General features: G+C 39.2%; 4 protein-coding genes across 5 annotated transcripts; 1 reads left to right on the forward strand and 3 right to left on the reverse strand.

The window, feature by feature from the left end:
- The first annotated feature begins 646 nt into the window (after positions 1-646).
- LOC113703727 (protein phosphatase 2C 29) lies at positions 647-8,087 on the forward strand. Its single transcript, XM_027225192.2, has 4 exons — positions 647-3,010; positions 5,525-5,638; positions 6,279-6,543; positions 7,602-8,087. Exons 1-4 carry the CDS (start codon positions 1,064-1,066, stop codon positions 7,724-7,726), a joined length of 2,451 nt encoding a protein of 816 aa, XP_027080993.2. The 5' UTR covers positions 647-1,063; the 3' UTR covers positions 7,727-8,087.
- A 257-nt stretch (positions 8,088-8,344) lies between these two features.
- Positions 8,345-9,936, reverse strand: LOC113703728 (F-box protein CPR1-like). The gene has a single exon (XM_027225193.2). It carries the CDS (start codon positions 9,627-9,629, stop codon positions 8,487-8,489), a length of 1,143 nt encoding a protein of 380 aa, XP_027080994.2. The 5' UTR covers positions 9,630-9,936; the 3' UTR covers positions 8,345-8,486.
- A 413-nt stretch (positions 9,937-10,349) lies between these two features.
- Positions 10,350-12,930, reverse strand: LOC113703729 (pentatricopeptide repeat-containing protein At5g46580, chloroplastic-like). The gene has a single exon (XM_027225194.2). It carries the CDS (start codon positions 12,760-12,762, stop codon positions 10,612-10,614), a length of 2,151 nt encoding a protein of 716 aa, XP_027080995.2. The 5' UTR covers positions 12,763-12,930; the 3' UTR covers positions 10,350-10,611.
- An 846-nt stretch (positions 12,931-13,776) lies between these two features.
- On the reverse strand, positions 13,777-21,314 carry LOC113703730 (protein ABCI7, chloroplastic). Of its 2 annotated transcripts, none has more exons than XM_027225195.2 (5): positions 20,862-21,314; positions 20,667-20,767; positions 16,283-17,560; positions 15,038-15,297; positions 13,777-14,207 (listed from the first exon to the last, which is right to left on the reverse strand). In XM_027225195.2, the coding sequence occupies exons 3-5, from the start codon at positions 17,186-17,188 to the stop codon at positions 13,904-13,906; spliced, it is 1,470 nt and encodes a 489-aa protein (XP_027080996.1). In that variant the 5' UTR covers positions 17,189-17,560; positions 20,667-20,767; positions 20,862-21,314; the 3' UTR covers positions 13,777-13,903. The 2 variants fall into 2 exon arrangements, with proteins under 2 accessions (XP_027080996.1, XP_071917390.1); XM_072061289.1 differs by having other exon boundaries at positions 20,667-20,770.
- Positions 21,315-21,845: the final 531 nt, after the last annotated feature.

The raw sequence follows: 21,845 nt of genomic DNA on the forward strand, positions 1-21,845 counted from the left end.
TTTGACTTAAATAACTTTGAATCCAAAAATTACTTCAAGCAAGCTTCAAGACCAAACTATGCTTTAAAAGGTTTTTGACTTTAATTGACTCCATGGCAAGGTGTCGTTAAGTCTAATCAATCGTTGAAATTGATTACATAAGATGCTTTTATTCAAAAATTTCTTGCTTATATTTAAAATATTTTTACTTTAACAAGTTTGAATAGTATGTAATGGTACACGTTTAACACTACTCATTTAGTTGAAGTACGAAGAAATTTCAACTTTTAGCGATGAATAGTTTGATCGATAATTGATAATCAGATCTCACACAAATTGGTATTAAGCCGAATTACATACAAGTATTAAAATGTGTATTTAAATCCATTCAAAAAAAAAAATCCATTCCTAACTCAGCCATTTTCATTGATTGGATAGTCCATGGTACACCCCAAGTCCTTCCCCTACATCCCCAAAACTTTCTCTCTCTACAAAAATAAGACAGAACAACAACACAACAAGAAGTCTTCCTCTTTCCTCTTTCATCGATCCACCCTTTTCCCTTTCTCTTTCTCTCTCTACACTCCCATTAATTAATAATTAAAAAACCCAAAAAACCAATAAAAAAAGGCCGAAAAAAAGAAAAGAAAAGAAAAGAAAAGAAAAACACGCACAACACACACTAGCCCTCTCTCTTTGTCTCTCTCATACTCATATTCTCTCTTTCAAACTTTGTACTACAACAGCAGCAGTCAGTACTAAACTATTTTTCTAGGAGTAGTATATTTGACTTACCTCACTCACTCCACTCCCCAACAACAAAATCTCACGCACTACTGCGTGTTTTTCCCCTACACATTTTTTTTAAAATTTTTTTAAAACTTTTAATATAACTGAAAAGAAATTTGTGCCGAAACCAAAAGAAAAGCTTCTCTCTCTAGAATTCGGCTTTGCTTCTTACTTTCTCAGCTTCTCTCTCTCTCCCTATATCTATATCTATACATTCAAAGGTAGATAAATATATAGATAGATACAGGAGGAGTTGTGGGGGGAGTGAGGGGGGGAGGGAAATGAATCGAATGTGATGGGAGGGGGATTTTCGCAGCTGTTTCCATGTTTCAACCCGGCGGTGGACGGGCGGGGTGAGCCGGAGGTTCTGTTTACTGCCACCGAACCGCTCGACGAAACCCTAGGTCACTCATTCTGTTACGTCCGGTCTTCTGCCCGCTTTCTGTCCCCTACTCATTCCGATCGCTTCGTTTCGCCTTCGCAGTCCCTCCGGTTCGACGCCGAGCAGGTTCCGAAGCAGTCCAGACCGGCTGGTTTGCCGCCGGAGACCGGTTTTAGAACGATTTCGGGGGCTTCCGTCAGTGCCAACACTTCCACTCCTCGGACTGTCCTCCAGCTTGACAATATTTACGACGATGCCACTGCCACTGAGATTAGTAATACGACGACGTCCGCTGCCGCTGCTGGTGCTGGTGCGGGGAGTAGTAGTCTTCTAGGTTTTAGTGCTGGCGTCAAGGGGAGTGTTGTTAATGGTTTTGAGAGTACGTCGTCCTTCAGCGCTTTGCCTTTGCAGCCGGTGCCACGTGGCGGAGCCGGAGAAGCTTCGGGTCAGATGGAGCGGGCATTTTTCATGTCCGGTCCGATCGAGCGCGGGGCACTCTCGGGTCCGTTGGATAGTACCGGAGGAGGCTCCGATGGAGGTAACAGAGTTCCATTCTCGGCGCCCTTGGGGGGTATGTATGTGAAAAAGAAGAGGAGGAAGGGCATTTCGGGGATTCGGAAGGCATTTTACAGGAACTTCCCAGAAAAAAAGCGACCGTGGGTGGTGCCCGTGCGAAACTTCGTAGGTGGCCGGAAGGATGTCTCCGGCGGCGGCTCCGGTGAGCCGGAGATGCCGTGTGACAGCAATGTGCAGTGGGCTCTGGGGAAGGCGGGGGAGGATCGGGTACACGTGGTTGTTTCGGAGGAGCTGGGGTGGTTATTTGTCGGGATTTATGATGGGTTTAACGGCCCTGATGCGCCTGAATTTTTGATGAGTAATTTGTACAAAGCTATGTATAAAGAGTTAGAGGGTTTGTTTTGGGATAATGAAGACACTAGTAGTAGTACTCAAGAAGTTACTTTAACTGCAGAAAATATAGCTTCTGTGGAGGATTCGAACGACCCATTGAGTTCGAATCAGTTGGTAGAGGGCAGAGCTGTGGGGAGGGTTACGGAAATAGAAGAAGGTGAAAGTGAGTCAAATTTAGACGAGACTACTAGTAGGCCATCAGTTAAGAGGGTGACTTTCCAATCAGGGGAGATCCAGGTTAGGAGGAGGAGATTATGGGAATTTCTGGCAGAAGAGGATCCGGAAGACGGACTTGATCTTTCGGGTTCAGATAGATTTGCATTTTCAGTTGATGATGCAATTAGTGTTAGCAACGCTGGATCAGCAGTCAGTAGAAGATCACTGTTATTGTCGAAATTGAAGCATGGATTGTTGATTAAGCACAAGGAGAGTGGGAGTTTGTTTCCTTGGAGGTTTGGTTTGGCCGGAAAAGAGAAGCAGGAAGTGGAAGTAGAGGAGAATCGAGTGGCAGAACAGATTAGTTGTAGAAGTGGGAGAATGCGGAAGGTGGGACCTGTTGATCATGACTTGGTGTTGAGGGCAATGTCGAGGGCTCTTGAAGTGACTGAGCATGCATATTTGGATATGACCGATAAGGTTCTTGATCGGTATCCAGAGCTTGCACTGATGGGCTCTTGTTTATTAGTGGCGTTGATGAGGGATGAGGATGTATATGTGATGAATGTAGGTGACAGTCGTGCAATTGTGGCACAGTATGAGCCTGATGAAGTTAGCTCCAGTGCACAATTGAAAGTTCCAGGTGGCAGTGGGTCAAATTCGGAGGGAGGTATATTTGATGAATCAGCAGATGCCACTGAAAGAGAAACTGAGGTGGCAAATGAGGCTTCTTTTCAAGCTATGAAGTTGACGGCATTGCAGTTGTCCACTGATCACAGCACTAGCATTCAGGAAGTAAGTGTTTGTAATTTTTTTTAAATCTCTTCACTAATGTATTAGCTTTTTATCGCTATTTTGTTGTCACTCAGTGAATAACAATCTCTTTCAGTTGTGCTCCTCTGGCAGTTGCTTGCATAGTTTGTTATGGCAGGGATTAGGATACTTGAATCTAAACATTATTTAGTTTATACTTGTAGTGCTAGCTAGAAGAATTGGCAGTACCCTTTTTTTCTTTAGCTGAATTTCATCTTTGCTGACTAGTAGGATTCAATCTGCCTTCCTATTTTAGGTTCCATTTTGTTTTAATGCGCTTAGAGCAGTATCTCTGAGCATAATAAACCATCAACGTGGCAGATGTTTAATGTACACTGCTAGCAGAATGTCTGAGGCAATTAGCTTTTCTGTGAGAGTAGTAAGGTTTGTTGTGCGGCTGTTGTACCTGTGAAGAAATTATTGACTGTATCAGGAAGGTGCAAGTTTTTTGGTTGTGAGTTTTTAAGTACTGCAAATGTAAATTGAGTGTAAGAACAAGTCAATTTGATTGGTAAGGGTTCTGAATTGATGATTTGGTTGCTTGAGTTCAAGCTTCTGAATGGATGATCAGGAAGTTACCCTTTGTCTCTTTCAGTGTTACCTTTTATCCACTCTCATCTTCAGATTATTCAATTGCAAAAGAAAACAAGAAAATAGAGCCAGCTTCTGACAGCTAGTTTCCTTGTCCTTGTTTGGACTATTAGTTGGTGGCCAACTTTATTAAACACCGATGATCTGTTTGACTAATACTGAACTATGGAATATTACATTAAGTCCTAGAATATGTTTTCTAACTTGATCTTGCAAATACAGCTTGTCTTTCCTTTTCGTTTTAGCCCATTATCACATGAGATCTCTAGCTTGTAGTAGCTTTGCTGGTGGGTCCTTCAGAGTATGTATCTTGTTTGAATTGAAGAAGAAGAACAACTGATAAATGAGCAATTTTTTTGGTTTTTGATGTTTTAGTTATAGTGATTTAGGGCCTCATGCAGTGAGGTTGTTATATTTTATAGCGTCAACAAGGAGTCCTCTATTTTTCAATTCCAATTTGTATGAACCACTGGAAAGCAACTCTGTATATACTATACACCATGCACCACTTCTATAAGCACCTGGTTTGTATTTAGAGTCGGTGTGAAAGTGACTTGTTGATTGAGGACAAGGTGACTACATTAATTCACCTTGTGGATGGATTTAAATAAGGCAATAATATCACTATCTTGCTTATTTTTTATTTCCAAATATCATGAATGTAAATCAAAGGTGGTTAGAAATTGCGAAGACCAAATTATGGTTAATTTTTTAATTTGTCATGAATCTCTTCCTTATCCGATTAGCATGCTGCAAGGCCTCTACTTCTCGGTACAGGAGTCAACTTTGCAAATATCATCTTTTCTTTGTTGTTTTCAATGGCTTGGTGAAGTACAATAGCTGCTGTAGGCAATGCATGGGTAATACTCTATGTTAACTATTATGATTGAAATCTTCAAGTTATGATTGCAGTAAGCAATGCATTGGTGTTATTTTGTGTGTCCATACTTTTACAAGAAAGTCAGCAATAACGGTTTTTGCGCTGTTTTACACAGCATATATCTGTATAATTTGTCCAGTCTAGATGATAGTATGATACATTATCTTCATATCTGTTATTGGGCAAACTTACGGTAAGAATGGACCTTTCTCTTTCTGTGCAATATTATACAATCTCTTTGTGGGGCCTTCCCCCTCTATGCAATATCAGAGGACCTTTCAGGCTTTTTAAACTATTATTCATGTTTTGAGTCATAGTCCTGTTGCAAGATAGAGAGACAGTACTCCTTTCAATTTCCTGTTCTCCTATATGACTGAGATATCAATTATATGACAGTAAACCTCTAATTTATGATTTACTAGTTTCTGTGGAAGTATTCCATTCTTACCTTTAGTGTTTTTAGTACATTACGAATCTTAACATTTGAAGTTGGTCTATTTAGAGATAATAGTTTTGGGACTACTATGGGCAATAAAAAAGAGATGACAAGATTATGATACTCTGCATGCACTTAATATCATTTGCATGTTGGGTACTGGATGGCAACTTTTCCATTTTATCTACAAATTGCATTGCTCAATATCATTCTCTTAATATCCTTTTTGCAAGTTTATTGTGCATGCAGTTATTTATTTTGTGAAGTTGCCTATCCTGGACCCTTTTTATGGGATAAGCGCATGATTCAGTCCCTCCCTCATCCCCCGCAACAAAAGGGGGGGGGGGGTAGTCTGATTTATGCAGTTTAAGGTATTAAAATGGGATAATATTCATTTCATTTGCTTGTTTGATGTTGCATTCATTGTCCTGTTCCTGCTTTTTTTGCTTTCATTTTTTTTAATCCTGTTTCTGTTTAATAGCATTTGATTATCTTTTTCTACTATCTAAACTCAAAAGCATTCTAATTATGATTTTGTAACCTATCCTTGGAGTTTGTGAATGGATTCTTTTCTTCTGACTTGTGTCAGGAAATCATTAGGATCAAGAATGAACACCCTGATGACAACAATTGCATTGTCAATGATAGAGTTAAAGGTCGTTTAAAAGTTACCCGTGCATTTGGAGCTGGTTTCCTTAAGCAGGTTTGCTTTTAACTTCTGTATTTTGCAGTTATTATCTGTGCTCTAATCATGTCCATCAGAATAAAGATGAGAGTTGTTAGAAATTTGTTTGGCATACTGTGCATGGTCCAGTTTAAGGTCACTTTATAACTTTAGTTTCCTTTGGAGAGAGGCACTTTCCGAGTATTTATGAAGCGAGCAAAAAGGAGAACTCCAGATCATGATTGACGTCAATGGGTACTGTTTTCATGTACTATCTGTCGAATTTCACTACTAATCTGTCATCTTATCTGCTGTCATCCTCTCCATATTGAGCAATATATCCAATCGACTATTCTCTCTGTCCTTTGTGAAACATTGTTCTCCTCCCCCTCCCTTGAAAACACCATTGGCAAAAACATCCTGACTGGATACTCCCAATCTTTGTTTCGAATTGTTGCAATGACTAAAAGATGGAAATTTAGAAATCTTTAAACTTTGAGATTGGGTTTTTTTTTTTTTTCTTAACTGCACCACGAACACCTGGAAATGTGAAGCATCCTGATGCACGCTTATGTAGTAATGTATGCCAACGGCATACTATCACTCATTTTATATCTTGGACATTGTTTTAATATGCGTTGCTAGTCTGAATAACATTTTGAGATGTCTGTTTCTGCAGCCTAAGTGGAATGATCCCTTACTGGAAATGTTTCGGAATGACTACATTGGAACTGCTCCTTATATCTCCTGTTCACCTTCTCTTCGGCACCATAAACTGTGTCCCAGAGATCAGTTTTTGGTCCTGTCATCTGATGGATTGTATCAGTACTTGAGCAACCAGGAAGTGGTTTCTTTTGTTGACAATTTCATGGAGAAGTTTCCAGATGGCGACCCTGCTCAGCACCTGATAGAAGAGCTTTTGTTACGTGCAGCTAAAAAAGCAGGTATATTCACTCTGCTTGCCCTGATAGAAGTTGGTATTAAAACTTTTTATTGATTCCGTCAAAAGCAGCGAATTTTCTTTTTAACATTTGCACATGATGGGAGTAGCATGGGGACTCGAGGAAAGATATGCTTGCAAAACTCCTCTTTAAACTTGGTTTATCTGGCTTGTCTGCTGTCAATATATGTGAAGTTATTGATGCAGTCTGGATTATAGGTGTTGCTTTTGGAAACTTTGAAGGTTGCTAATTATTGGTGGGTAGTGTCCAACTCCTTTCTGTATTGTACTATGTCTTTGTCCTTCAAACCATCCTGAGAACACTTTATCAATAAGGGAAAAAATACATTGTGGACTAAGTTGGTGTTAAACTTACTGTAAATTAGGACAGGTTTCATTATACAGCTATTTGATCTTTGCAAATAGTGAATCCAACAATTAATTGGATGATATTACTAAAAACAGTATCCTACTTTTTCACAAGTAATCATTATTTAAATTTAAGTACTTACTAGGAAATCATGCATCACATGTGTGCAACAGTTCTTTTTGAAATGGTTTTATGTGTTATCAAATTTTGGCCTGCTTCCATTTCCCAACTTCACCCTCCCTTCTCCACTGAATAACGGTGGCAGGTGCTCAGATATGTAAGTTTTGCCACTAAATGCCCAAAAAGTTTATGATCACTATAACAGTGTCAGAATTTTAACACAAGTCCGTATGAAGTTACAAAACTAATCCATGTCATTGTTTTACGTGATCTTGATATTACTCAGTCTGGTATTTACCCGTCCAGTAGATTTTTAAGCCCCCTCACAAAAATAACTTCTCCTCTATAAGCAAATAGCACATGAGCCATCTCCTGGAAATAATGTTTCCTTTAGCATCAGGTGTTGGGCCTGGATTCTTGTTGTTCACTCCTGCGATGTTCTTTTGCTGCACATGCTTTGTAGCTTAATACAAGAGTTGCGTATCCTCTTAATGCATGAGAAAACATCTAGGCCAGCATAGTAAGGATAGAATTCTCTTTTGAGTAAGGATAGAATTCTCTTTTGTCTGCAGGAATGGATTTTCATGAACTACTGGACATTCCCCAAGGTGATCGGAGGAAGTACCATGATGATGTCACTGTGATGGTGATATCACTTGAAGGAAGAATTTGGAAGTCATCAGGAAAATACCCTTGAGTTGGCATAACTGGTAGAATCTCTAAATGGTCTTTGTCTCTAGAGCTTCGATCCTCCGGCTGTGTTGACAGCAGGGATTAGGGAAGTTTAAGAACCAATTTTCTTGGTTATCAAATTATAAGCATAGAGTTCGTGGGGAATCCTGAGAGCAGGATCATCAATGCTCAAAGCAATGTGAAAAAAATGGGTCAGGGAAAGGTATAGAAATTTTTGTAGTTGGGACCGCTGGAAAGTGCTTTTAGGCAACAAAGTAACAGGAAAATTTCTTTTCCTTCTCTTTTTTATTCGGTTCTAAATTTTGCATAGATGCACGATATGTGATTCATTGTGTATCTCTTCGTTTCGCATTTTAGCGCCAAAAGCTGTGTTTGTAAGATGGTGGGTTTTGGGGGGGGGGGGGGGGGGGTTTAGAACAGTACTTAGATCCGCTATAGTCAAAAGGCGAGAATTTGTAATTTTGGAGGTGGGGCTTCCACCTATGCGGCTTATAAATAGAAATATTTTACCCCGGATGTCTGTAAAATTCAGCAACGTTGCAGGCCACTCGAGGGCAGGTACAGTTGATGTTTTTGCCTCTTAGGACCTCAATGAGCAAAATCCTGATGCTACAAATCACAGCAAAAACTCTGGCTTACTTTTATGGTAAAACAACTTGGGCATTTTTTTGCAAATTTGCACTAATAACTGATAGTAACAGCGGATGTGGTTCTCGTACATAAAAATATGCATGCAGGTTTAGCACTCCAGTTACAGTTTTGGTTCATTCGATGATGGCTTCTTCCATATATATAGGGTTGAGTGAAACTAGACTTTCAGCATAAATTCGACCTTCAAACAAGGTTGAAGACTCGAAAATGTCATGCTCCTTGAGATCTGCTGCTTCTAGTTCATCCGGGAGGAGAGAGGATGAAATCAACCGCCCGGATCTACTCTCCAGAAGAAGTTGCTTGTCATCCTTCCAAAGGCAGAGCGGAAGACGAATTCCAATTGTAAAAGGCCCCAGGGAGAATTTCTTCGTCCAAGACTCTTCAACCCCGTACTCCATCATTGCCCATATATCAATGACCTGTGGAGGGGCTGGGTGCTCCTCCGGCAAGGAGGTGCATAAAATCAAGGCCAAGGAATCATTTAAGCTAACAAAACTGGGTTCTTTGTTTTCAACAAGACCTAAATCTCCAACACAACTAGGAGGGTAGTGGATCACGTCAAACACCTCGGCCCTCATATCAAAAGAAAGGATACAGTCAGTGTCGCAGGGTTGAGCCAAGGCATGCCAGGCACGCCAGTGGAAGCGCCCCTGAAATAACAGGTTGCATCGGGCAAAAAAATGATAGAAGGGCAAGATCACATCTCTTAATTCTCTCCAAGAATTTGTGTTGAGAGAGTATAGTTCAGCTTGGTATTGACGGCCAGGACTATACTCTATAGTTTCCCAAAATAGAATCCTAACAACCTTGTAATCATTGGTGGATGAATCAAATCCGATTCCTACACCATCTGTCATAGGACGATAATATTCAGGGCATCCAAAGGGGCTGGGAGGAAGTTTCCTTAGTTCACGAGTGGCAGGATTACAGAGATATATGTCCATGCCATCGGTAATGCAAACGATGCCATTGCATGGACCAATCAAGTGGGCAGCTTCAAGATTGCGATGGTAAAACCAAGTAACTTCTATAGGTGGGCGAAGACAGAGAGAGAGAGATTTTTCTGCTTCATCATTGTTGGAATGGAAGGATATCATGGTTTGGTTCTCGTGCTCGATGTAGCGCTTGAGCATATCAATGAAGGAGGGGCTTTTGATCAAACCACACCAAGCTTTACAAACACACCTGATTTTCAACAGGGATTTGACGGGCAATCTCATTAGGATCTCCATCATCACTTCCTCGGGCAGGTCCATCCTACAATCTTGGTGGAAGCGTTTTCCTATACCATGTATATCAGTCTGTTGGTTGTTGTGTTTCTGAAGGGGAAACAAAGAGGTTAATATTGGTGGGCGGGTCTTAGCTATAGGAGGGTGTGTTTCTTTTTTCCTTCAAAATATGTACGAGGAATGTCCAGCAAACTATAGGGTAGACTTTTGCTTGAAAATTTGTATATACTTTACATATGGATTTGTCTGAGGAAGGATTTCTGTTACATTTGGATGGTCTTTTCCTTGTCAAACTACTCTTAGCTTTCCATTCTAAATCCTAATGGAACTAAAACACGCCTAATTTCCCTTTGATTCCGATAGAACCTTCAAATCCTCCAAACTCCTCTCTACTTTGTCTGCTTTCCAACTGTTAATCTTTCCGGCCAAAGCTCTTTCGTGCTATCTACCTAAAAAAAAAAAAAAAATCTGGGGTGCTCTTTCATATCATAAGCATGGAGTTCGAGAAAATCCTGGAGCAGGATCATCAATGCTCAAGCAGAGTGAAAAAACTGGGTCCGGGAACTTTGGTAGTTGGGAATGCTGGGAAGTGCTTTTAGGCACTAACTAACAGGAAAATTTTTCTTCTCACCCTTTCAATGCTCAAGCAAAATGAGCAAACCAAGCATGTTTTCGTAGTACTAAATGTTTCTTACGATGCCAAGTAAATACTCCCATCTCCCAGCAAGAAATTCAGAAAAAAAAAACTTGACAAAGAAAAGAAAACTTGGATTATAGACAGGAATACTTTACCAAGTTGTCTGCGTAAAAATTTAGTACAGTTGCAGGGCCACTTAAGAGCAAGTACAGTTGATCTTTGCCCCTTCTACCTAAATAAGCATAATCCTGATACTACAAGTTACAATAACGCCTCTGGCTTACTTTGGACTAGAGTAATTTGAGAAAATAAACTTGCACTCTGTCAGGCATAGCAGCATGGCTAAAACTATAGTTATGACAATTAGTACACCTAAGCTATCGAGGCAAGTGATGCAGCCCTCGATTGCACCCAGGATATCACATCTTCTCGAGTTGCCACAAAGAGGCCTCCTGCTTTATCTTCCCTCAGTTTAAAAGGAGCAGCAAGCTTCTCCGCATGTGAAGCAAATGCGTTGGCCAAACCTTGAGAGTACTTGTGACTTCCTGCTCCAGTGCTTGCAGATAGCACTTCTGGCAATGCCTCTCGGCGCTGGACAAGTTTTGTTAAGGTTTGCATCCATTCTTCCAATGCAGTATGTGCTGCACCAACGGAGAGTGATCGGACATTTAATCGCCATTCCTCCTCAGTCCTAGTATGTAAACCTGGATATAATCCATACATTGTCCCCAAATAAAGAAGCTCATGAGCTCTCTCACGGAGATTTCTGTTCCGAAAAATATCAATCAAGCAATTACAGAAAGGCCTCCTTGCATCAACAGCAGTGTTGCTGAGTATTCCTTTGAATTCCTGTTTCACATTCTCAAACTTAGTATCTTCTTCTTCCAACGACTTGATAAAGGCAACCAAATTTTGGTTAGCCTTGTGTAAACACGCAAGGACCTTGTTTACATCTTCACCTTCACAGTAGGACACGACGGACAGCAAACACCCACAAAGCCTGTCATCTGGTTTGATACCACCATTGACTGAACTCTCAAACACCTGAACCAAATCATCAATTCTCTTCGCTCTTCCTAGGCACTGAATCAAACATGTACATCCCATGACATTGAGCTCAACACCCTTCTCGGACATCTCCTCAAACATCCTCATTGCCTTGTCAGCATTCCCACCACTGCCATATATATTAAGCATCGCAGTATAGCTCCAGCTGTCCGGTTTACGGCTTTCAGATCCCTTCATATCCTCAAACAGCCTCTCAGCCTCTTCTTCCAACCCAAGATCAGCACACATGCTCAACAAAGAATTATACAATATGAAATCCACAGGCCATCCATTCAATCTCATCCGATCCCAAAGCTCCAAAGCATCTTTAGCCCATCTTGCCTTCCCATAAATCCTAATCAATGCTGTTAGTGTCTTTTCATTCGGGGTAATCCCTGAATCCAACATTTCCTCAAACAAACTCCTAGCCAGTCCAGGCTTCCCGGCCTTACCCATTGCTTCCAGTAGTGTATTATACACAACTAAATTAGGTTGTACCCCAAGTGACTTCATTTCTTCCAAAACATACCTTATACCATCATAATCCCCTGCTTCACCGAACACCTTCCCCAACACAGCAAAGGCAATAGGATCAGGCTTCCAACCACTGGCCCTCCCTCTCTCATACAAACTCATCACCTCCTCAACTTTCCTCAGCTTTGCATAAACATCAAGAACAGCAGAGTAAGTCACCTCATCAGGCATCAGCCCAGTTTTATACATCCTCTCAAACCACTGGACCGCCTTATCGAAAAGATTACATCTTTTTGCACAAGTGATGATAGTAGAATAAGTAATATTATCGAGCTCAACCCCATTTTCAATCATCTCATTAGCAAGGTTCTCCACGTGCTGAAACTGCCTGCCAAACCTCAAAGACTTCATTGTCACATTATAAAAGATTGTTTCTAGAGGAAACAAATTCAGAGTCTTAATCCAATTGAAAAAAAGAAGAGTCTTTTGCCAACTTCTCAAACTGTTGAGCACCAGCAGGGCATTATCTCTATTGGGTGGATGTGGGATTTCTTCAAGAATTGCCTGAAAAGCAGCGTCATCAGCAGGGTCACAATCATTGAGTTTCTTGGCAAAGTGTTTGAGGTCTCTGATTTGAGGATTGTAGGAATAAGAAGAGCGCTTCTGGCGTTGGAGAGAGAGGACAGACGGCTTTGGCTTTGTGGGATTGACCCATACGGACTTAGGTTTGGATAAGAGTTGATGGGATTCATTTGGTCGGTCAGAAAGAATGGTGTTGGAGAGAGGCTTCAGCTGCTCGGATAAAGATGGGGTTTTTCTCTTTCGGGATTCTGCTTTTCCTGGAGCAGTTTTTGGAGGAGATTTGGATGAAGTGCAAAAAATGGTGAACTTTTTGGTGGAGATTCTCAACGGAGAGGTGAAATGTGGGGGCTGATTTTTGTCTGAAGGATATGATATGTTGCAGTGGTGAACATCTAAAACGGCTGAGAGTTTTGCAGCCATGGCGAAATGGGGAGGTGAGGTGATGCCGGGTTTTGGTTTCTGGGAAGATGGGGGTTTGGGTTTAACCAAAGGAATATCTATCCATTCAATTCATGCTTGACAGTCTTAACAATGACATGGATATTTTTTTGGGTTTGGGAGACCTTATCCAGTGACAGTCAAGTGATTCTCTGAATGTAAGCCCCAGCAATAAAAGCTTTACAAATAAAAACATTCGCGGTAAGATTGGGAAAAAGATGTTCCATTAAAAGGGGTTGGGAGTAATGATTATTAATGGAAGAGGAACTGTTGACATAGGAAAATGATAGCCAAAATAAATTACGGACTTAAAAAACAAGATTTCAAAAGCTGTGGAGGATTTCAAGTGGGAATGGTAGGATAAATGTTGGTCAAAGAAAACCATGTATGCAAAGTTGTTGAATTCCCGAAAGATTATAAGGGGACTAAAATGAAGAAGAGAAGGGATTATTTAAGTATACAGAGATTTCAAATTTGCATGGAGATTGGAGTGTCGAAAGAAGGATAAAACTTGGTTTCCACTAAAATTTGAAAAAGATTAGGGGTCAGAACTCAGAAGGGGAAAGGGCTACAGAGGGAAGAGTAAGGGATGGAAAAGAATTTTATTGAATTCACCAAAAAGAGCAGAAAAGATTAGAGGTATTGAAAATGGCAGAGGAACTAAAGTGTAGAGGAAAGAATATGTAATCTAAAAAAAGGAGACACAGAAAATGCGTTATAAATTCACGAGTTGTTGCTCCCTTAATTTCATGTGCTGGTAAAAGGTAAAGACCGAAGGCCAGTACCTGTCCTTGGATGCGGGGAAAACTGAACTGAATAACCTGTCAACGCGATTTGGGATTGGATTAAAACTTCAATGGTTTTGCTAATGCAATTTTGTTTGACCATTTCATGTTTTAGAGAGATTCTTTGGTGGATGCAGACTGCAATCGTTATGTTCATACGCACCAAATAATAGATGCACTAGCACAACAGAGGTTAACACTGATACAACAATTGCAAGGAGGACAAAGATAGTAACGCATTAAATTGTGCTTGAACTTATGGGCAGCGTTATTGGTATTACAAAAATGTGGTGAAAAATCATGATATTCGATACAAGATCCTGTACTATTAATCAGCCTCAACTCCTAAGAAGAAGTTTTCTTATATGATTCTCAACTCTCTTTCTGATAGAAGAATCAGGATAGCGCTCTGTCACCTCAGCTGCAAACGAGAAGATGAGAGCTTTTCTGGCAGTTCTTATGTCAACACCCCGTGCCTGGAAATAGAAGAGCTGGTCCTCCTCCAGGTCACTTATAGCAGCTCCATGGGAACATTTAACGTCATCGGCAATGATCTGGAGATTAGGTTTAACATTCACGGTTGCCCTAGGTTCCAGGAGCAGGCTTCTAGTGAGTTGTCCAGCATCTGTTTGCTGAGCGAATCTGCATGATCAGATATATATCAGACGTGAATTACTTGTGGAACTATACTTGGAAGAAAGCACCTACACAATGTAGACAGCTTATCCCCAGCACCCACTACTGGATGCACTTTTTGAGGATATGAGATCACCATAACAAATAAGAAAGCACCATTACACCATGCATTTTATTATCATGCGAATTAAGAATGGCTCTTATCTGTACCCAGTATTGCTGTGTAAGTGATATAATGTTTCTTAAGGGTTATGCCCGTCTTATTTGTAGCAGTCAAATTGCTTCATTGAACGAAAAACTTTGATGGAAACCAAAAAAGAAATCACCATTGCAATTTAGTACCCATTCCAATGCAGACAAATACTCAGGAAAAAGAATGTGATGGAACAAGACGGGCTAGGATTTTTATTCCAGGTAACGCGTGTAGAAATGTCTTTGAGACTCTCTGTTCCAGTGCCACAGCCCACTGAATCTCCCAAGTTAAAAAATAACATAAAATAAAATTAAAGAAGAAGAAGATAGACAGAAAGACTCTTAGTAGCATGAAGACAAGGTTGGCAGCTAACCTATAGATGCATAATTTCCCATTAAATGTTCACCTTCATGAACTTAAGATTTCAAGAAACCAGGAGGAAGGAACCTATTTGCTCAATCAAGAATAGCAATTGATAACTTGAAGTTTGATAAACATGGTGAGCCACAGTAGTTTTTTCTTACACTAGGACAAGGTGGAAAGGGAACCCAGCAGTAAGATAATTGTCAGGCCAGATGAACAACATACTCAGTAACTCACCATTTACAAAACGCACAATAATGCATACGGAAGCAAAGAATACCTGTTGACTTGTATGTTTCCGTCAAAAACAGCCTGACCCGATGAATGGGCTACTATACACTTGTGAAGTTGGCGAGAAAATCCACGTGGATGATCCAAAATCAGTCTACTATGCAAATCTTGCATTTGAGCACCAAAAGATAAATGAAAGGTGGATAATTCTGTACTTGTCTCTGGACCATATTGCTGTACATGAACATTGTGCCGACTCAGCTTCCCTCCAGTGCTTAGCTCTATAAGCTCGTAAGTGCTAGCTGATTCCTGAAAATAAATGCATAACATTGGAAATACTCAACAAATATTAAGATTAATCAAGCTTTACAGAAAATAGAGTGAATTACATGCAAGACAGACATGGGATGAATAATAAGTAGCACAGGTACAGTGAACTTGACATATTAGGATGGGACTGGAGAAAAAAGCCAATAAAAAAAATGAAGAAAGGATGAGGGTGACTGTATTTCAGAGCAACAAGAGTTGAACTCAAAATTTCAGACTAAAAAGGCTAACAACTTAGGAAGCTTAGATGATTGTGTTGAGATTTAGGATAAGCTTTAAAAATTTCTTTCCAATCTCCAGAATGTCAAACAAAATGTTGTTAGACAGTCATCCATGCCAAACCTGGGGAAGAGAATCTATTAAACACAGTAATCTGCACCCTCTAATTCAAAAATCCGTGATACAAGTTTGAAATATCTGTTGCAGAACCAACTAGTATAATTTACAAGGTCCGCTTATCAATACCTAGGCTTCATGATTTGGAAGAGCGATTACCCGACACAATATAATTGTGCATATGTTTTGCTAAACTAGGCACGATGCTAACCTGCCATCTGGGGATCTGAATTCTTATCCTATCTCTCCTGTCATTCCAAACCATAACGCTAGCCAACCTCTCCCATCATGGAAAAAGTACTATTCTTCCTTGATTGGATAAATGGCAAACTACTTATTTGGAGCAGAATATTTCAGTGAACAAGCCTTGTGTCCACTTGATATGTGATCCTTGTGTAAAATCAAAACAGCCAAGCTAAAATTCAATAACACCTACCCAAGAAAATATATATATCTCTAAATATCTATCCTCAATTTAACAGGTTAAATTAATCTTCCACTCGTTTAGACAACATAGATGCAGATTACATGTACTGCAGTGCGTTTATTAACAACAAATTTATGGAAAGAGTTGCACTAACAGCATGCCAAGATAATAATCATAATAGTGTAGTAGAATTTAAAGATTTACCTGTCGAACGGAGGTCCACTTGATATGAACAGCATTCAAAGACTGAGTTTGAATGTAAGAATGACTGACCTTAGCCCCTTCCCCAACAACAACATCCATCACTGAATTAGTCCAATAGGACTTATCCCCATCCCCTCCCACATACTCCTCAACTATACCAATCTCCCCTCCCTTTTCCACCAACACCAACACCCTCGGGTTTGAAAGTGGCAAACTCTTCGACACCTTTTCACTCCCTTCAACAGAAAAATACCTCAAATGCAATGGTTTCTCAACTCGACAATCCTCAGGCACGTATACTAAAATCAAGTCAGGTGCACCAACACCGTTCAATGACCAAAACAAATCCCCTTGAAAACTGGACACATATTCAGACACCCTTTTCAATATAGCCTCAGAATTCAGGGTTGACAACCCTCCAACATAAACCCCATTAGGCAAATCCGACAATAAAGACAACGAATTTACCGCAAAACCGTCCACTATAGACAAATTGGGCAAAAGGGTCTCTGCAGTATCAATCAAAGAAGTGAAATTCTGTTGGGATGGGGATCCAATGGGTAAAATTTTTGAATTCTTGATAAAAGAAGTATCTGTGAACCTAAAAGGCTCATCTTTTCTAGTCGGCCAAGGAGTGGAGAGAAGGGACTCTGAAGAGGAGTCTCTAATCTTCTGGAGAGGTGAAGAAGAAGCAGAAGGGATTGAATCCTCAAGACTTTCAGCTAATTGAAGAACATAAGGGTCTGACAAGGCTGCTGAAATTGGTTTAAAAACTCCAACTTTATTTGTTTTTGGCCTGATTCCCGATATGGGCAGTGTTGGTTTTGGAAGATATGGAAACAGGTATAGAGATTGTGATGAATTAGGGGGTTTGAGAACAACGGAAGGAAAGTTTGCTAGAGCCATTGACCGAAAGAATGTGGGATTCTGTGTGTTGTGTGTGTTTTGTGGTGGAAGGAAGATCGGAGGAGAAGCTGCCTGCTGAGGTGAAAGTGTAAAACTAGTATCCTAACAGAATAAAAGGGTGAATGGAGTCATGAACAGTGACCGGTCCCTTGTCAACACCATTAGCATGTGCACAAATTTTGAAATTTCGCCCGTATTAAGGTAAACATTTATGGAATTGTATTTGAGTTGTGCCCTGCCCAGTTCGCTCACCATCTCATGATATCTCTCTTAACACCGGTTCAAGATCATATTCGACTATGATAATCGTCTCCTATTACAATATTTCCAACTGTGAGAAGTGCAGATTTGGGTGCAAAATGAGATTGATGCCTGAAAAAACCAAATAATGTAACCATGAATGCAGTAGAACAAGGTGTTGTTCGAGAAGCTAAATATCATAGCAAAAAAAAAAAAAGAAAATATCAGTTCAATGCAGTAGAATAACTCTTCTGTAAATTTAAATCCCTCACATTTCACAAAAATATTCAATTGGAGTGTTTTATTTCTTTTAATTGGTGCCACATTAAAATGCAATAATTCTAATTAAAAGACATGAGGGTAATTTAAGGATAACAAAAATTAAGATGAAAAAAAAGTGCTCACACTTATACTCCCAAATGCCAAGATTCATACTTTTTATATAGTAATGATAATGATAATGATATCTAGTGTGTTTCTTTTTTTCCTCAAAAATATGTACGAGGAACGTCCAGCAAACTATAGGGTAGACTTTCGCTTGAAAATTTGCAGTGTATACTTTCATATAACTTCATTCGCTCCGAAATTTGTCTGAGGAATTTGGATGGTCTTTTCTCCAAGTCAAAATACTCGTAGTTTTCCATTCTGAATCCTAATGGAACTAAGGGTCCGTTTGGTTGGACTGAAAATATTTTCCTATATTTTTCCTAGGAAAATATTTTCCATTGAAGTCATTTTCCTGGAAAATCACTTCCTTCCCCATAATTTTCCAGTGTTTGGTTATTTAGTGAAAATATTTTCCAAATTCCTTTTTTCATAATTTTCCGGAGTTTGGTTAGTCAATGAAAATAATTTTTGATATGTTTGTTGATATGTTGCAAATGTTTTTCTACCCTCAAAACATTCATTTCATTACAAGTTATTTTTAGTTTCTATCCATTACAATCATATTATCATTTTTATAAAATATTTATTCATATTACATCATGAATTCTTAAATAGAATTATTAATGATACTAATGTATTGGCTTTTTATCTTCTTTTTAAAAAAATCATTAAGGGGTGAAGAGTCTCTTTATCTTCCTTTTAAAAAAATCATTACGGGGTGAAGAGCAAACCAGGGGTAGTCTCTTCAACTATTACGGATCTCTCGTGGAGTTGCACCATATGGCAATTGTATTAAATCTGGATATAGTTTCAACATGGCATTGCGTACAATGCGAAAATAGCGATGTATGGTTTCAGTTGGCCTATACAAGTACCCCCCAACCACTCGAAACCTCAAATTATAGCCAACTATTTGCAGAAACATTAACAATTGCTCTCTTACTGACATATGAATGGTAGGCTGTAATAATCCTCTAATGGTGAGAGTATTTAGTAATTGGAAAAATGTAGTTTGGTCCATTCTAATTTGGTCTATACAATAGGAACTACTTCCATATAATATGCTATCCATGTAATCCTCTCTAGCTCGCTCCCTATTAACATGAGGTGGTTTAGGTATAACAACTGGAGTTTTATAGGTTTCAAGAGCTGCATATCCTGCTGTTAGGACTGAAGTGGCAGCACCAATTACAATAGCATCCTCACCATCATCACTACCGGGATCCATCTATGAAAATTTAATATATTTATTAATTGATTGCATGCATATAATCGTTAATTAAGTGAACTGTGGCAACTAAAGATAGTAACATGATACCAGAAGTCGCTGCCAGTGCCTCATGTTTAACATTGTTTAGTTAGTACCTGATGTTCAGTGAAAGTAAATGGTTTTTACATTGCTACTGTGACTTCAAATTGCATCATTAAGTTTTATACCTGGTAATAAATTTTGGAGATCATAATTTCATAACAAAGGTACAAAACTAATCAAAGTTGACTGAACTGTTAAAACTACAATACAAAGACAAACTGTTTTCCTCCTTGGAAATGGAGTGGAAATTTATCCTTTTTACACTACTCAAAACTTTTTCTTGTAAAACTGATGAAGTTCAACTAAAGAATTCATTCCAAACCAAAACATCTACGGCAAACTAGTCACACTTAGGAAAAAGACGTGTAAATAAGCATTTAGGAAAAGTCTGGAATTTGTGTGGAGCATTAGCTTGTGAATTTTTACTTTCACATATGATTGCCAATTAGTCAAGTAATCAACATCGGACACTGCTTTACATGATGGTTCCTCACTTGCATATTGAAGTAAAACACATAAGACAGGAAAATGAAATAACAACAATAGCAACAAGAATGAAAATCGTGACAGCCCATCTAATTTTAGCCCTCCACGATCAATCTTTTGTAAATGAATAATGTGACAGCCCATCTAATTCTAGCGTTCCAGAACTCATTTTCTGTACACAAAAGATGTAAGATTTTGTCAAGCAAAAACTGGTTTAGACCTATATAACAACTATTCATGAAGATTTTGTCAACTATTTATGAAGATAAATCCATTCGGGCATGAAAGCCCCGCAGATAGAAATTAGGACCTGGCTCTGTTCCAGTTTTCCACAATGTGAAAAGAACATCTGAAAGCTAGTGTTTCCTGATGTCACTGGAATATCAAGTGCTCTCTCTCATTGTTTGTCCTGGTCTAAAAGTTCTAGACTTATTATTTTAAATGTCTAAACAATGTGACTTTAGATTTACATGCTTCTAAAATTAGGGACATAACCTCAGCTAAATGTGTACAGGTATTACTCCTTAGAAAAACAAAAACTTTTAACTTGAAAATGCCAAAATGGGACCAGAATAAGGATTTTTTTCTTGATATTATAGAAGTTGGAACTTGGCACTTGATTTTTTTTTGGTTTCAAAGTTTTTGACTTATATTATTAATTAACCCCTTTTCAATCAAGCAGCTATGGCAAGAATCGGCCCGTGGCTTCACAAACTCAATGAATGCACTAAAACTTTTATAAATGGTCTCACCAGACTGTAAGAAAAACACTACCCTACCCAACCCGGATTCTGAGCAAGTTAGAGGGTCGAGACAAAAGCGCCAAGATTAATAATCAGATTCCAAGAATCATAAAACCCCCAAAACTCAGCAGCCAAATTAATTCATTAGCATCAATCAAATCAAATGTAACCCTAATCAGATAAGAACAAACTAAAACAAAAGCAGCCCACAAAATTCTTTCAAATCCAACTTCAAGAATCTACACCAGTAATTCTAGACAATTTTTCAAAGGAAAAGGGACGAAAAAAAACTAATAAGAGACCATCGTACCTCTGGAAAAACTTAAGGAGTTTTCACCCTTGTTGGAGATGCTGTTGCAGGAACAGGGATGAGACGTCGCTGCCAGAGTGGGGATGAGCCGTTGATATTGGCTGCTTTTAAAGGAAAAAAAAATGAGAGAGAGAGAGAGAGGATAATTGTAGCTGATTTTTAAAAGGAGAATACCTAATTGGAAGAGTAGCTTACCTCTGAAAGTGGGTCTTCGCCGGAGCTGGAGATGCCGCCGGCGAAGGGATTGGTTTGCCGATGAGATGTCGCTGGAGATGGCCGTTTATCGCTGCCGAAGAACGGATTGGTTCTTTTATCGATGGTTCTCCGTTGGGGCTGTGAAAAGAAGACTTTTCAACATCTAAACTACATAAAGCACCAACTGCTGAGTTACTAGCTAGTCTGTGAGTTGAGGATAGAAAAGAAAAGAAGAGAAAGGGTAAGTTATGTGAGAAAAGAAAGGATAAAAAAAAAATTTGTAAGCTTCCATCAGTTTTCCTTCGCTTTCCGCCCGTTTTGGTCAGAAAAATTTTGCACTGTAGCAGCGCTTGGCTTCTCTTCAAGATCCGTTCGTTTCTTTTCTTTTCCGTCTCACTTAAATCTCCCAAACGTGAAAAGTCCACCTTTCCCTTCCTTTTTTTTCTATTCCTTTGAAGTCTGAACTCCCAAACTAGCTATATACAGTTGATTGTGCTGGTTACCATGTGATTCTGCAGGTGATTTTGCCCTTTTCTGTCTTTCAACATTATATAGGGCCTCTTGCATCGTATGGACGCCTTTGATTACTGTTGCTTTTCTTCTCTTTTTTCCTTTTGTCAACTTATTCCAATTGTGCCCTTTTATCTTGGTTTATTTGTAAGTTCCTTGTCAATTTTGTCCTTTTGTTTCTTGAACCGCTACAACTGCTACTTTCAAAGTGGTTTCTTTGTGTGCGTTTCTTAACCAGTCATCGTCCCCATGCAATTCTAGCATTCTTCTATCCTATTTCTCTACCCTTTTATATTGATGACAAGAATATAATTTTCTAGAAAACATACAAATCGACAAAAAAAATTTGTGTGTCTCATAAATATAAATCAATTGTACTGCTTTGCTTTAACATATACTAAGTGTTATTAATATAAAGCAATCATAATTTACATTTTCCTTATAAATGAATCAATGTGGTATTGGTTTATTTAA

The sequence above is a fragment of the Coffea arabica genome, chromosome 8e (genome assembly GCF_036785885.1).
Source record: "Coffea arabica cultivar ET-39 chromosome 8e, Coffea Arabica ET-39 HiFi, whole genome shotgun sequence".
Lineage (NCBI taxonomy): Eukaryota > Viridiplantae > Streptophyta > Magnoliopsida > Gentianales > Rubiaceae > Coffea > Coffea arabica.